Genomic DNA, 17,577 nt, shown 5'->3' with positions numbered 1-17,577 from the left:
TAAGGGAGGGTATTATTTTTTGTGCATTGGTACATAGAATAAACCTCTAGAATCCCAAACCCCCGGCCTAACCCCAACCCAAGGATAGCCTCACTCCACGCCACTTAAATACATGGCAGATCTATGATTTGTTATTTCTAGTAATTTTGCATTCTAATCCTCAACACGACCTCAACGGAAAATGCAGTTTTTCTGTTATTGATTGATGTGTTTGTGTATCAGCTATAATCTGATTTCATTTCAACTTGTATCATGGTGATTAGCCATCGCACATCCGTAGTCCGTTTTACACGCGTTGCACATTTTTCTAACCATTACTGAATATACATAATAATTTGGGATCCAAACATTATTTCATTTCATCCCTAAGATTACATTACTACATGCCTCGTCATATTGCCGATGTAACGCTAAATGTTAACTCACTCACTCACTATATGCTTCTGCGCGCGTTTTGTGTCAGTATAAACATTTTAAGGATTCTCAGGAATCGTGTGACTTTATTTATATAATGTCCTTTCAATCTGTTATTCAAAGTACAATATGTCCTACTATATCTTTACATTAAACTATAATAACTTCAATGTGTGAAGCCCATTTCCGATGACAGCTGTAATTATATTACAGAAACAGTACAAAAAGCGGAATAAATTTGAATTCGCTCTGAAACGAAAATTTCATTTTATTTCGAATTACCCACGCCACATTCATGAATAGGTGAGGAAACCAACGTTTATGCGAACCGTGGATTCAGATTACAGTAAAGTTCGTTAAAACGAACTGACGGATATTACGAACTTGCTTTGCGTTTTTATTCCTGCCACTTGCTGTATACTTATGTCGAAATACGTATAACGAACTAAGGTTATAACAACTAAAAGTAGTGGTCCCTTTGAGTTCGTTGCCGTAGCCTACCGTACTTCTTTGTGTGTGGTGAAAGGCGACTAATGGGATCGGGTGGTCAGACTGGCTGACTTGGTTGACGCATGTCAATGTATCCCACTTGCGTAGATTGATGCTCATGATGTTGATCACTTGATTGTCTGGTCCAGACTCGATGATTTACAGACCGCCTCTACATAGCCGAGTGCGGCGTTAAACAACCAACCAATCATTGTGTGCGAGTGTCCCAGTTCCATGTATACCTATATACATTTACTGTTCCAAGCAACTTTTTCTGCCACGAGGGCGGTGGGGTAGCCTAGTGGTTAAAGCGTTGGCTCGTAACGCCGATGACCCGGGTTCGATCGACTCACTCACTGTGCTGACTAACAAGGCTGCCCTGAGTTCAGTTTCGATGTTCTTGTCATTCTTTGCCAGGCGACAGTAGCAAAACAACACCAGCTATGACACCAGGCCTGACATGACCTCCACCACAGTCCCCAAAAATATTATTAGCTGATGGAAAGTGAGAATTCTTCTAAAACAATTCCAACACCGCTGACAAGATTGTTGAAAAGACGAGAAATAGGTGTCAAAATAATGTGGTCTAATATAAACTTTAAACATTATCGGATGATGTTCTTACAGCTAAAGGGGTGATTTATTCCGCCCAAATCAATGAACAACGAAGGCCAGCGTGTTGGACGACAATTTTAAAGTGCAGTAGTTGTCGTTGCTTCTGATAAGAGTTGAGACCCTGAACGTTGAGCTGGGGGGAGAAACCATACATGAATCACCTACCAATCCAGCAACAGGTGAGTAGGATAAAATACATGGCTTCAAGTTACCTGGTCCAGGTGAGAAGAGAAAGAGTATGCGAGCATACGAGAACAACTTTGGCAAACTTTGAATGGTCTGTGGCGATAATGATTTATGGATTAAGGAGAGATTGGGTTAAAATGTAACTCCAGCTACATAACGATGATACCAAGTTCACACATATACACAGGTCCATTATAAACACAACGTCAAAACTATGACCCCCACACACCTCAGAAGGCTAAAGGCGGGAAGCCCAAAAATCAACAAGAATTCAGTTGTGAATGAGGCGAGGCGCCCAATAAATATCGAAAAAAAAGAACACAACATGTACCACCTAACCAGAAACAAATAAGCCATCTCAGACCACATCATCAACTGCCGTAACCACATCATCTGGTGGGACAATGTAGAAATATTGTCAAACGACCTCCATGACTTCACCAAAAAAAAAAAGTCACAGAAGTAGTTATCCGCAGTTATCCGCAGACACAAGTCCTCAACCAACAGAGACCCATGAAGGTCTGGGTTAGAATATTGATCTTCAGTAACCCATGCTTGTCGCAAGAGGCGACTAAGGGGATCGGGTGGTCAGGTCATCGGTTCCCAACTGCGCAGATCGATGATCATGCTGTTGATCACTGTATTGTCTGGTCCAGACTCGATTATTTACTTACCGCCGCCATATAGCTGGAATATTGCTGAGTGCGGCGTAAAACTGAACTCACTCAACCAACAGAGACCAAGGATACCTCATCCCATCTTCCTACAATTGATAAAAACAACGCAGCACTCCAGCCATCATCTCTGGTAACCTTATCAACACTGTATATATTGTACCACCTCCCGTACAGTTCGCGTCCTCCAGTTGTGACTGTATTATTTATCAATACCCCTTTTCTTGCGATCCGTGAAGATCCGGATTAGAATTGATCTTCAGTAACCCATGCTTGTCGCAAGAGGCGACTAACGGCATCGGGTGGTCAGACTCGCAGACTTGGTTGACACGTGTCATCGTATCTCAACTGCGTAGATTGATGCTCATGCTGCTGGTCACTGGATTGTGTGGTCTAGACTCGATTATTTCCAGACCACCGCCGCCATATAGCTAGAATATTGCTGAGTGCTGCGTAAAACTAAACTCACTCACTTTTCATGCATACCATCGTAGTGTTTTGTTAACACCAATTTTAGTCTGCACTGTGCTGTACTACTTCGCTCTTACTTGACAACGGTATAAGAATCTGCACCGATATCGTTGCATTATAATATAAGGAAATTTATCATCCATCCTGACTTCAATGTTATGAAGGAACAGGGTCACTTTGAAATAAACCTTTTTGCCAGCTTATCACTTTTAACGCAGTATTCAAAATTCGTACTGATATCGAAAATCTACTACAAAAGTATATATCTGAAAGCATACTTAACTAAAAAAAAGGCGACTGGAAGTCAACTTAGCTCATGTTATACACAGACCTGACAGCTGACCTTGGATGTTGACAGATTAAACTCAATAAAAGTAGGAGTAGTAGGGGAAAATGGGGAGGCTGTTTACACAACCTGCAAACAGCCTTGCCATATCACCTTCACATTCATGCCGTAGTTTTCCTCTACCAGAAAGTAGACATCCACATAGAAAAGAATTTGTCCGTTCGAAAAATTCAGTTTTATGTATTATTCACGCCATTTACCGCATAAGATTGTAAATATGGTTGTTCCATGCTGGAATTGAGTGTCACTCAATTACTGCAACACTTTTCTAGGCAGATGATCATGACATTTCACATTGCATCGGTATTATATCGGAAGATACATCGTTATTACATTGGTAGTTACATAGTATTACATCGGTAGTTACATAGTATTACATTAATAGTTACATCAGTAACCCACTACGTAGAACGACTGCCACACAGCCATTGCTCCACAGCAATCCAAGCTTCGTTATTTACCCACATAAATCTCTGATCTAATATACTCATGCCAATAATGGTTGTCAACCCCTTCAATTTTTTTAATTGGAGAGGGGGTTGGGGTGGGGAGGGGGGTGACAACCATTATTGGCATGAGTATATGATACATAACCAGTCATCTAACATATACAACAAAAATACAATCACTGTGTATTTTTGTTTTTGTTTGTGAGGTGTTGAGGGTATGGGAAAGGGGGTTGGAAACCCTTAAAGTCAAGATGGTTGATATTCACATTATTGCGATTTGTAAAATGATGCATGAGCATTTAAGTCTCGTGAATTAAACTTGTATCAGAAATATATTCTTCACCAAACTTTTCAAAATTGGTAATTGTATTTATAGAAATCGAAGATATACGTGATCCTCATTTACTAAGAATGCTGACCAGTTTTGAGGAGGTATCTTTAAGGAAAGCAGCTCTCAACAACATGCTGTCTTGTTTGAATTGTGATATGAACTGACTAAGGGCAAAGTTGATTAGGTAAGTGTTTACCCAAGTCAATATCTCAAACACCAAATCATTAACTACACATTTAAACAGCGAGGCTATTTTTTACCGAGCCGAATGTACACGTGACCTCGAGTGTACGGGGAGATTGCTGTTTCATATTGCATTGCCAACACTCTTATCTGTACGAGATGACTCATAGCGATTGAGCAATATGGCGGGGTTTTGTTGCAGTGAGATTGTCTTGCCTGTGCTGCTGCTGACAACTGCTTTTGCTGACCCGACTACTATGGGGAGTCGTAATGTAGTCCCAACACCGAACCCCAGTTTCCACCACAGAAGATGTGAATTTTTCCTTACGGATTCCAATATTCCGGATGATCTTATCGAGGTATTTGAAAACGGTGTCAAAGTGATCAAGTTTAATGTGAAATTCAAAGATTACCACGATGACATTTTAGCTGCGAAAGGAGGCGATATTTTTCGCCCTAATCTGTGGATACGATCCCCCAACAGTCAAGGACTACGGTTGTTGATGTTGGACGACAACTTTGAAATACTGTCGTTGACGTTGCTGGGAATAGGCGTTGTGGAGATTGACGTGCAACTCGACGAGAAGCCATATGGATGCATGAATCATCTGACTTCAGAGGAACGAGTGAACAAGACAAGGACTATACTACTTAATGACTTTCAGTTACCTGGTCCAGGTGAGAAGAAGGGGAGTTCCAGTAAAAATGAATACATATGCAACATGAAAATAGTCCCCGTCGGCCATGTTGCTAACTTCGTGTATCACTGTTGCCATGTTGATCCAGATGGTAATGAACTTTGTGAAGATATCCATTATGATGTTTGGGTCAATGTTCTTTTGACTTGCATCCTGGTCATAAAGATATTGGTGGTTCTGTACAGCCCGTCATTTATTCCTGAAACTCTTTACAGAAGAAGGTTCATAGCCGCAGATTATACTTACTCTATCCCCAGCGGTAACCAGAGGATTAGGATTGTGAAGAGTACTGGTGGCAATTATCCTCAAGAAATACCTCGAATTCGAATCGAGAAACTTAAACGACTAGAAAAACTGAAGAAGTCCATTGACCAGATGCAAGTTGACAGAATATATGAACTGAACCGTATTCACCTGTCTGTGGAATCAAGAAAACTTTTGGCAGAGAACTGTGTCCCAGTATCTATTACGAAAATGGTATATGACAATCTCTTTCGCTGCAAAATAAGATCCCTCGATTCTTTGAAACCTTGCTGCAATGCTGGAGTGTGTAACATCACTGCGAGCTGTTCTAAAGTTTTTACCTGGTACAAATGTCTGAAATATTTTGCGAAAATGATATTTCTGTGCCTCTTGATCATCCCATGGATTATTCGATTGGTAGTGTATTACTCATACGAGGCAGATGTCATAGAAGAGAAGCACCAAGCAGCTGGACGTCTCCAAGCTGGACTACAGTTTGAAGGGAGTTTCACCCACTACCTAACACCTCTGCACGGAATGTTTGTAGTGATGTACATCATAGCTTCCATAGACTACCTAACATACGGATGCCTTGCAAAAACAATGAAAAATAGATTCAAATTGATCCTCAGAAAATGTCTTCAGGGCATGCGTGAACAGTCTTCTTCTAATGTTTATGGAATGGCAGTTGCCCTTGCACTCGTCCCTTTTGAAAAATTTGGAATACTTGGGTTTCTCCTGGTTCCACTATACTGGCTCATTCTCCTGCCAGTGATGGTCCCCATCTTGGCAGTCTACACATTTCCAGCTCTTAACCTGTCCATTCGTCTGTTTGTGTTTGTATGTCCCGATGTGGTGAAAAACTGCTTAAAGAAGGTTTTTGACTTTATGAAGACTAAACTTGACTGGAAGGACACAGTGATGTTTAAGGGAAAGGAACGCTGGTCAAAAAGGGTAATCTGTATTCATATTTGCATCATTATTTTGTGTCTGTCTTCCTTCTGGTCCCTTACCTTTCTGCTGATGGAGTGCATATCGTTCTTCGTAGAAGTAGCAGCTTACACTCTGATTGGTATCATTGTCAATTCTGATGCTGCTCTTCAGTACATCACTGTCGTATTCCTCATTGGCGTCTACGCCAAAACATCCTTCGGACGAGTTCATTCAAAGTATTTGGAATACCACAACATCATCAGAGATCAGCTGCTTAGTAGGAAAGAGGATGAAATGAAGAAGACAGCCAGGCAAGATTCTGACGTCCAAGAAAACACAGTATTCCGCATCCACAATGTGAACAATGTTATAGAGTCCACCCCAGGGATCAAGGTTGAAGTGAAGGAGGGGCGTATATACTGGAAAACAAGAGGCATGCTGGTGTTCCTCAACAGCTTAGATCAACCGTTTACACCACATAAGTTCTTTTTTGAAACAATTGATATGAACTATTTTGGCTGCCCTGGAAAGTTATGGCAGAACACCCTCACTGCCTTTTATGACTTCATGAAGATCATGGTCTTCATATTTTTTGTGCTGGTTGTTGTGCTTGCTTTTGGAACACAGTTTTCCACGACTAATCAGATGCTGGCAACTCTCGCTGGTGGTTTTGTGCCCTTTGTTTTCCAGAACTTTTTCATGAAAGGATCAGGTTCATTTACCATTGATACAGAAAGCATCCAGTTTGTCGCGGAGTTTAACAACACTATTGAAAGATACAGACAAAAATGGCCCGTTGCTGATAAAAGTCTCTTTGAATCACTTTCTGAATCAGATGATGTGGTCAATACCAGAGAGGGAGGACTTGTTTGTGAAGAACAGGCGAATCGGGATAGCAATGGGGAAAACAAGGACACTTCCTCACTCACCCATAGATCTGTTGATATCATAATTCAAATGGAACATCCTAAACACGTTGAAGTTCTGATTGGTGGTGTAAACAAGCACAGTGCATCTTCTGAACTGGCAGAAACCGTCAACAATCAAACGCCACTGGCTGTACAATTTGGCATGGTGTAGTCTTCAATGGCTATAAGTGAAAATGGATGAGTGAGTTTAATTTTACGCCGCAATATCCACGACGGGGGACACCAGAAATGGCCTTAACACATTGTACCCATGTGGGGAATCAACCCGGGGTCACCCATTGATTTTTACCTGACTCGCATGCTCTCCATAAAATCATCATCACCCCTTCAAGCCATAAATCATGAACGGTTCCTATGTGATAGGGTTATCACAGTTGTGCTTTAGACCTTTAGTTTGCAGTGTCTCAGCAGTTTTGACCCCAGTCTCGTTTGTATTTTTAAAAACACCTCAATTACACTTTTTAATGTGTATACTTTCTTTTGCCTGTGAGTATTATTGTGTGTCATAATAGGTTGACATGTTGTGTTAGCCTAAGCTTCTATAGACATACGCTGCCTTCAGTTTGTTGAATATGGTGAGATGTATAGTTGTAGTGTAGTGTAGGTTGTACGATTATTCTTTGTGGTTAATAGTGACAGCAATTGGCTGAAACACCCATAAAATCTAGAGTTCAACTGGAAGTGCGATGAAGAATTACAAGGACCTGTTATGCTCTGATATGCGTCTTATCTCCTTGACGTGTGTTGTACCCTTAAACCTACAATGGTCTTAAGTGCACAAAAATTTATCAACAGACGTGTCCTCCATCTGAATATTCTTATATATCATGGATTCAAGACATGCAACAGAGACAAATCCTGGACATTCGTGAGTTTGGAGGCAACATATTTCGTAGATTTCTTGTATTTACATGTTACGTATAATCCATGTACATAATGAATTGTCTTTTTCATTACTGTCTTATTCATCGTATTTTATTACTTTACGATATTTTACATTGCTCATTATCTGTGACAGCTTTTTATACTAAGAGTGCTCACTTCATGGCTTATTCGCACAATTCACACTTGTCGAACATATACTAGACAAAATAAATTAGGGATATTGGTGTTTTTATGATTGATATTTTATCAGTGTGTCAATTAATAAATAGATCATTATTCATAATTTCAAAATTTACATATATCCCTAACTATATTTGCCCAGTATACATGACAACCCACTCCTTTCCCCACTAAAGCCGTGTGCTAAACACGAATCACGTCGGAAAGCAATCGTAAAATCTCCAAATCACCATTAGCATTACCGCTGTATCCCTTTGGCAAGCTTGTATTTAGCTTGCCTTTATACATTATGAGCATACCCCTGAAGGTCCGGGTTAGAATATTGATCTTCAGTAATCCATGCTTGTCGTAAGAGGCCACTAACGGGATCGGTTGGTCAGGCTCGCTGACTTGGTTGACACATGTCATCGGTTCCCAATTGTGCAGATCGATGCTCATGCTGTTGATCACTGGGTTGTCTGGTCCAGACTCGATTATTTACAGACTGCCGCCATATAGCTGGAATATTGCTGAGTGCGGCGTAAAACTAAAGTCACCTTTGTCATTCCGAACAAATGAATCACCACAGAAGACAATAACACTGAGTTTCACCGGAGTGGTGGCGTAGCCGAGTAGTTAAAGTGTTCACCCGTCACACCGAAAATGCGAGTTTGATTCCCCACATGGGTTCAATGTGTGAAACCCATTTCTGGGCCCATTTGCACAAAGCGATCTTAGCGCTACGACTATCATAAGCCTATGTTGGAGAATGGGAGTTACAATAATTGTAGCGATCGCTTTGTGTACGTGGGCCCTGGTGTCCCCGCCGTGATATTGCTGGGATATTGCTAAAAGCGGCGTAAAAGTAAACTCACTCACTCACTGAGTTTCACCATGTTAGAATCTTGCACATAGGATTGTACAACAGATATGTTGCTTATTGGAGATCTCTTCAACATAAAAGATATACTTACACAGATCATGTTATCAACACACATCACATATATGTACACTACAAAGAAGATTAAATTCGTTATACAGGCAATAACACAGTAACAGCTTTAGGAACGGGAATGTACAAAACGTTTAGTTAACATGAAATGGACAGAGTTAAATATTTTTATATATTCTTTTCTTTTAAGCATATTTTATTGTCCAAAAGACAAAGGGATTGGTCAAAAGAACATTTATAGACGCCTTCTCCCCAAATACAGTTAAATATGATATTACATAATGGGAATGTACACTGGAAGCTTGACATTGTGGAAACATATACAATGTATATATGATACAGTGTATATTAATCTCAATCAACAAATCTGAATTACGAATAATACGCTTTTGCTTGAAAGAATTTTTTTTGATATTATAAGATTATAATTTGAACATTGAAATAGAAAATGTAGACTGCTTTTGTAGTGGAATCTGTGACTGCATGAGTCGTTATAGGAGATATCAAACTTGTGACCGTTACGGTCACTGCATTCCGAGAGAGATGGAGAAAGTCTCCCTGACGTTGAGACTGGACGTACGTACATGTGCACCTTATCTATAGAACTGATAGATTATTTACCACAAATTTGGTTATCTATAGAACTGCTAGATTATTTACTACAAGTTTGGTTAACTATAGAACTGATGGATTATTTACTACAGGTTTGGTTAACTATAGAGCTGATGGATTATTTACTACAGGTTTGGTTAACTATAGAGCTGATCGATTATTTACTACACGTTTGGTTAACTATAGAACTGATAGATTATTTACTACAGGTTTGGTTAACTATAGAGCTGATCGATTATTTACTACAGGTTTGGTTAACTATAGAGCTGATCGGTTATTTACTACAAGTTTGGTTATTTATAGAACTGATAGATTATTTACTACAAGTTTGGTTAACTATAGAGCTGATCGATTATTTACAACAGGTTTGGTTAACTATAGAACTGATAGATTATTTACTACAGGTTTGGTTAACTATAGAGCTGATCGATTATTTACTACAAGTTTGGTTATTTATAGAACTGATAGATTATTTACTACAAGTTTGGTTAACTATAGAGCTGATCGATTATTTACTACAGGTTTGGTTAACTAAAGAACTGATAGATTATTTACTACAAGTTTGGTTATTTATAGAACTGATAGATTATTTACTACAAGTTTGGTTAACTATAGAGCTGATCGATTATTTACTACAAGTTTGGTTAACTGTAGAACTGATAGATTATTTACTACAAGTTTGGTTAACTATAGAGCTGATCGATTATTTACTACAGGTTTGGTTAACTATAGAACTGATAGATTATTTACTACAAGTTTGGTTAACTATAGAGCTGATCGATTATTTACAACAGGTTTGGTTAACTATAGAACTGATGGATTATTTACTACAAGTTTGGTTGATACACATAACATTCTACCATGACTACAATAAATACTGGATTGTGATTGGTTAATAAAGGCATTCAGATGTATATATTCACGTTATATACCTCTGATTTTCCAACACAGTATGTATTTTTTTTTTAAATCTTGATAAAGCGGTTATGGTAGACTGGAGATAAACGTACTGTGCTGGAACATCCGAGGTATATAACGAAATTATAATAGCTCTAATTATTTTATTTAAAAGCTTACGCTACGCGTTCGGTTTTAAATCAAATTTTCGTTATGTACCTCTGATTTTCCAACACAGTATGTTTATCTCCTAAATAGATAACAGTATACGAGGACCATACAGGCATTGAACTACAAACACTGTTAAATAATATCTTGATACAAGACCAGTCATCGTTCCGATTTTATGACAGATTTCTTGTTTTTCAACAATTAGATTCCAAGCTTCACACTTACAAGTTACACAGTTTTTATGTTTGTGTGCAAAGACCAATACAATGAGTCGACCGCCACGTGTCACGTGATCACTAGAAACAAAACAAAACAATGTGATCACTCAAGGCGCCGTCGCTTTTTTCAAAGGATCGGCTAGTTGTTTGATCTGTCCACATTCCCAATATCGTACGTGTTGGAATGTAAGTTCGATATGACAATTCCCTATCTTCGTTAAAAGACGTCATTTGCCTACTGGTTTCCGTACATGTGGATATTGTCCTATTTTCATTGCTCATTGTTTTGTTTTGTGTTTGCTTATTGTTCAACGCTGAACTCCAATATTCCAGCTATATGGCGGCAGTCTGTACATAATCGAGTCTGGATCAGACAATCCAGTGATCAACGTCGTGAGTCTCGATCTACGCATCTGTGATACGATGACATGTGGGTCAACCAAGTCAGCGAGCCTGACCACCCGATCCCGTTAGTCGCTTCTTACTGCTCTCTGGTATTTGGTGGGGATTCGACACCAGAGAATAGCTACATACACCCATCTACAAGCTGATCCGTACCCCAACATATATAACATTTGGATGAAAGGAAGTACAGTACAACCAGAAATTATTGAGAATTTAAAGATTGTAATTTTAAAAAAATAATTCACTCATTACTCACGTTTTAAATGTGAATATTAGCAGAACATAACTCCAGATTCAAAGACAGGTGAACAGTTAGTATTTTGTCAATAAAATTTTGTCCTTGTTATAATACTCTAAAATCAACTTCCTCTTCTCTAAATCATCCATACTGAGGATCACTGAAAATGTCATCTGCTAGCAAGTAAACAAAGGGGGATAACTCTTCACAAACTAATGAAAAAGGATTAACGGAGTTGTCTCTCTTGAATGAAACCAAGCACTTGCTAGCTGGTCAAGGTTGTTTATACTAGAAATCCAATTAAACATATTCCTAAAATTCTAAATAATTTCTGGTCATACTATAAGTATCGACTAGAAATCTCTTTGCATCTCTTTCCCAACCTGAAAGTAAGTGATGTTTGAATTGATTTTTTTTAAATACGCATTATATGCATTTTTATATTTCGTGTAATTTCATGATCAATGATAATTAAATACCATTCGTTGCTAAAATAAGGTAATATATCATTATATGGGTATTTATAGCGCTATGGTCCACCCCAACTACATGCATGCCCAAAGCGCTTTATATACTGAAAAAAACAAGAACAAAGTAAGTTAATAATTGTTCAACAAGGTTGTGTCATTACATTGTAAGTTAGATGTTATTAGTATGTTGATACCGCTCGAAATACAGGAAATCTGTCATAAAACCGGAACAGAACAATGACCGGTCTTGTATCAAGATTAAGCAGAGGTTATAGTTCAACACCTGTAAGACCCTCGTATACTGTGTTATTCATTGTTATATGTATTAACCATACACGTAGACTTTGCACGAATTGTACATAAGCTATGCATGAGGTGTATGTACGTTCGGCCTTAGCGTCAGCGGGACTCTCACTCCCCCAACCCCTCTCCATATCTCTCTCTCTCTCTCTCTCAGGCACCCACGTGACGTGTGAATACACGGACGAAGGTCAGTACTGTCAAAAATGTGCCTAGCCTCTGACGTCATAAGAAACGTAATATCGACCAAAGGTATGTACGTAATATGAAAACGTTTAGAGACTGTCACGTCATAGAGAACGTGAGGTGAACACAGTACATTTACCCTGGACAGACTGCGGGATACTTATTAATTTCTTTCTACTTTTAAGCATCTCTTATGTGAGTCCCGATTTGATTTCATTTTGTTTCGAGGTTAATCAGCACAATGCAGATGCTCATAGGTTTTTAAAGAGTAGGACACGTCTCAGACATACACCACCTCATGCTTTCCTTCCACTCCAATAGGGGAGGTGGGGTAGCCTAGTGGTTAAGCGTTCGTCGTCACGCCGAAGATCAGGGTTTCGATTCCACATATGGGTACTATGTGTGAAGCCCATTTCTGGTGTCCCCTGCAGTGATATTGCTGAACCATGACGTAGCTTAAACACACTCCACTCCACTCCACTCCGCTGCACTCCACTCCACTTTACTCCACTCCAAGATGACATGCCCAGAAATCACGTCCTAAGGGGTGTTCTACTTAAAAACAAGATATAATTGTATTAAACAACCCAACCCAAAGATCTTGGTTAGTTCTGATCTCCAGCAACCATGCATGTCAAGAGGCGATAACCAGAAATAGGTGGTCAGGTACGGGACTTGGTTGAAGCATGTCCATGTATCCCTACTGCGTAGACCGATGTTCTTGATGTCAGTCACCGGATCGTCAGGTCCAAATTCAGTTACTTACAGACAGCCGTCATACAGCCACATAGAACACCTTGTTAAACAATAATCAAAACAAACAATACACATCAGTCGTATGAAAAACACGAGCCCCAGCTGTTCTCTACCTATACGTCACATGAGTAATACAAAGTGTGAGGGTCAATGCAAATGCGTGAGAGTTGGCAGTTGTGCGTATATACAACAACACTTTCAATAGATAAGTGACGCAGGTTTTTGTGGGTGTCAATGTGCTAAATGTGTTACCTTATATAACCCCGAGTCACTGACAGATTTTCTGTACGATGTATGTAAATAGATCCCTGTCATACTGTCGCTTGCTATCTACATAAGAGAAATAGATTTATTTTCTTTCTTCCTGTGCAATGAATTCCCTAGAAGTGGCGTGAGAGTTCTAACACTTCAAATATGAAGAGGAATTTCACTTCTCGACCTAAGGGATGCATCGTACTGATCACACGCTTCGGGTAGGCGGTCCGTCTACCTCTCGCAAAACAGGTAACCTGTCATGATCTCGGAAGATAACACTTCCTCAGTGTGAATAGTGTATATAACTCACACGTAAATGTTCGCCTACAGCAACACTTTCAATAGCTAAGTGACGAAGGTTTGTTGCTGTTAATGTGCTCCGTGTGTTACCTTATGATACCCCGAGTCACTGGTGAATATCAACAGAGGGGCAATATGGCGGCGTTTTTGTGTATGCATGTCCTCGGGTCCGTGTTGTTATTTGAAACTGTTCTTGCGGCAACGACAGTAGCGCCAAACATTACTAGCAACGTTGGAGGAAGCGAAACAGCGTCCCTTTCTACAACCCCCAAACCAACAAGGATATACAATGGTGTACAATGTGAGCTCATTCCTTCAGATTCCAAACTTTCCGACGCGCTTAGCGAAGCTAAGGAAAGCGGCACGAAACTGATTAAGTTTAATCTGAAAATAACAGGTTCTCATGGAGATATATTCACGAATGACAGTGATTTGTTTCGTCCGAATATGTGGATAAAGACTACCAGTACTCAAGGACGAAGTTTACTGATGCTGGATGACAACTTCGAAGTTCTGTCTTTGTCGTTGCTTGGAATAGGAGTTGCGACCATAGACGTGGAACTTGACGAGAAGCCACTTGGATGTGTGACTCTTTTGACAACCGAGCAACGAGTTAATTTGACAAGGTATTTGGTAGTTAATGATTTCAGGTTACCTGGGCCAGGTGAGAAGAGTCTGAGTCTTAACAAGGATGAACTCATATGTAACATGCGAATAGTTCCTGAGAGTGGAAGAGCTAACTTTCTCCATCATTGTTGTCACATTGATTCACAGGGTGACACCTTCTGTGAAGATGTTCATCCAGATATATGGATCAATGTGCTTCTGACGTGCATATTAATCATCAAGGTATTGGTTGTTCTATATAGTCCTTCATTTATCCCTGAAACTCTTTACAGAGATAAGTACACTGCTACAGATTATGCTTATCCATTTCCTGGACATAATGAGAGAATTAGGATCGTGACGACCTCTCGAGACGATGTCTATCCAACTGAAATCCCTCGAATCAGACTTAGTAAGTTTGAAGGATTAAATACGCTAAAGAAGTCTCTCACCGAGCTTCAGGTTGACAAAATATATGAACTCACCAAGATTCACCTCTCCGTGGAAGCTGGGAAACTTTTGTCCGATAATTATGTGCCTGTTTCTGTCGTGAAAATGATATATGACAATGTGTTTCGCTGCCAAATCAGAAGGATCCCTTTCCTCAAATCCTGCTGTGACGCTGCACTATGTGGGTTTATAAATGTTTGTAAAGTCTTCACCTGGTTCCGATGTATGAGAGTATTTGCTCAACTGATCTTGCTGTGCCTCCTAGCTGTGCCATGGATTATCCGACTGGTTGTGTATTACGCATACGAGTCTGATATAATAGAAGAGAAACGTCAAGCTGCCGAACGCTTGAAAACTGGAATACCGTTAAACAGCAGTTTTATACTGTATCTTACCCCACTCCATTGGATATTCTTTGTAGTATATACCATTGTCTTGATTGATTTCTTTGTATATGGAGTCCTCAAAAAATCTATGAAAAAAAAGTTAAAGTTCATTCTGAGAACCTCTTTGCAGGGTATGAATGGAAGGTCTAATTTTAGTGCTTATGGGTGGACGATTGGCCTTGCACTTCTCCCCTTCAAGAGATTTGGATTACTTGGTTTTCTTCTGGTTCCACTATACTGGATCCTCCCCCTGCCTATTGTGCTTCCCCTTCTGGCTTTCTACACATTCCCAGCTCTTAATTTCAGCATCCGACTCTTCATATTTGTGTGCCCCGACAGCGTTGTCCACTCCTTCAAGAAGTTGTTTAATTTCATGAAACAAATATTAAATTTAAATAATATAGATGATGAGGAGTTTCGGGGGAAAGCAGAAATGACAACAACCAAACTTTTCATTCATCTCTTTATCATCATCATATGCCTCACATCATTCTGGTCCCTTACGTTCCTGTTGATGGAGTGCCTGTCATTCTTTGTGGAAGTTGGAGTGTACACTCTAATGGGCATCATTGTGAATTCTCTAGCTACTATGAAATATGTTACTGTACTGTTCCTCATCGGGTGGTATGCTAAAACATCCCTTAATGAAGTATACGAGAAGTATCTGGCATACCATAAGATCATCAGAGGTCAGTTGCTCACCATGAAACACGATGAGATGAAAACTATAGGTAGATATGACCCTGATGTGCAAGAAAGCACAACGTTCCGTGTCCAGAGCTCCAATGGTGCTGATGGCAGCTCTTCGGGAATTGGACTGGGCATGGTGGATGGAAGTCTAAAATGGAAGACAAAGGGTCTTCTTGTGTTCCTCAACAACATGGACCGTTCCTTCACACCAGAAAAGTTCTTCTTTGAGACAATAAAAATGAATCACGATGGCTGCCCTGGTAAATTGTGGAAAAATACCTTAGCTGCCTTTTACAGCTTCGTGAAGATCATGGTGTTCCTATTTTTCGTGGTGCTTGTGGTGCTCGCCTTTGGAACCCAGATCTCCACAACAAACCAGATGCTTGCTACATTGGCGGGAGGATTTATTCCTTTTGTGTTTAGGAAATTCTTTATGAGTGGATCTGGGTCATTGACCGTTCATACAGAGAGCATTCAGTTTCTAGCAGAATTCAACAAAACTATCGCGAACTATACACAGAAATGGTCTGTTGCTGATAGAAGCCTCACGGTTTCAACTGATCAGATGAATCCCCCCAAACAAGGGTGGAAGCGAAGACGATGACGTGAGTAACGATAACTTGGACATAGAACACACGAAGGAGACCGATGGCACTTCCACTCAAACTGACAGACACATCGACACAATAGTCATATTGGATTCCAACGACGACGTTCAGATGGAGCATGTTAATGTCAATATAGAGATGCAAGAGTTAAATTTGAACATGGACTCTGGTTAAGTTATTCTTCCTAATCCAAATGTATTGTTATCTGTTATAACTCAAGATATTTCTAAGATTTTCATAAACTTACAACATTAAGATTTTATTGTACTGAATTTTAATTGAACTCATTGTAGGATATTTTATGACCCACAATGGAATAAATGTTACTTGCAGAAAAAAGGAATGAATAATACATTCTGTTCAAAAGCGACGTATTCGGTTTGAATTTAGCTATCCAGAGTTACACACAGTATTGTTGATGCAGAATATTTGTATGTATTGAAACTCAATATATTCCTTTGATTTACCTCAAATTCAAACATTAGGATCTGATTGGGGTGAATTCAAATTGAATGTTTTGACCAATTGTAGACTAAATGCTACTTGCAGAAAAAAAACGCGGTAAAACATACGTTCATTTCAAAAGCGACGAATTCCGTTTTTAGTTCTCCGCGGTGTAGGGCGGTGGGGTTGCCTAATGGTTAAGCGTTCGCTGGGCACGCCAAAGAGCCGGGTTCGATTCCCTATGTATGTACAATGTGTGAAGCCCTGTTCTGGTGTCCCCCGCCGTGATATTGCTGGAACATTACTAAAAGCGGTGTAAAACTAAACTCACTCACTCACATGTCTCATTAGTTATTCACACATTTGTGACGACGTGCATCGAATCCACAGCCATGCTCTGTCTGTTTACTGATTAAATCAAATGTACATTAAATGTATATGTATTACCGTACTGTATGAACTTCATAATGGGTTTTGTCATTGACAGTGACAATATTTTATTAGTTTGACGCAAAACACATTTGGGTTTTGTTTTTCAAATACATGGTGGTAAGCAGATTTTGAATTTTATTTGGCAATATCTGTATTTCCAAACTGACTGCCCGATCTTATCTATTCACTTCCTACA

General features: G+C 39.6%; 2 protein-coding genes and 1 long non-coding RNA gene across 3 annotated transcripts in view; 2 read left to right on the top strand and 1 right to left on the bottom strand.

Moving 5' to 3' along the window:
* Positions 1–11,827: 11,827 nt before the first annotated feature.
* LOC124276531 lies at positions 11,828–17,396 on the bottom strand. The gene is made up of 3 exons (XR_006898555.1): positions 17,289–17,396; positions 13,743–13,747; positions 11,828–11,838 (listed from the first exon to the last, which is right to left on the bottom strand). It is a non-coding gene; the product is annotated as an uncharacterized LOC124276531 (long non-coding RNA).
* The window catches only part of LOC124276530 (pre-rRNA-processing protein TSR1 homolog), a 32,069-nt gene continuing 26,911 nt past the window's right edge, over positions 12,420–17,577 (top strand). The window contains 1 exon segment of the mRNA XM_046712162.1: positions 12,420–12,520. The gene's annotated coding sequence lies outside the window, so the exon portion shown is untranslated.
* Positions 13,475–16,717, top strand: LOC124276529. The gene has a single exon (XM_046712161.1). It carries the CDS (start codon positions 13,838–13,840, stop codon positions 16,499–16,501), a length of 2,664 nt encoding a protein of 887 aa, XP_046568117.1. The 5' UTR covers positions 13,475–13,837; the 3' UTR covers positions 16,502–16,717.

Source organism: Haliotis rubra, unplaced genomic scaffold, assembly GCF_003918875.1.
Source record: "Haliotis rubra isolate DU_JTF1 unplaced genomic scaffold, ASM391887v1 Scf21, whole genome shotgun sequence".
NCBI classification, from domain to species: Eukaryota; Metazoa; Mollusca; class Gastropoda; order Lepetellida; family Haliotidae; genus Haliotis; species Haliotis rubra.
This window is presented reverse-complemented; position numbering and strand designations above follow the sequence as displayed.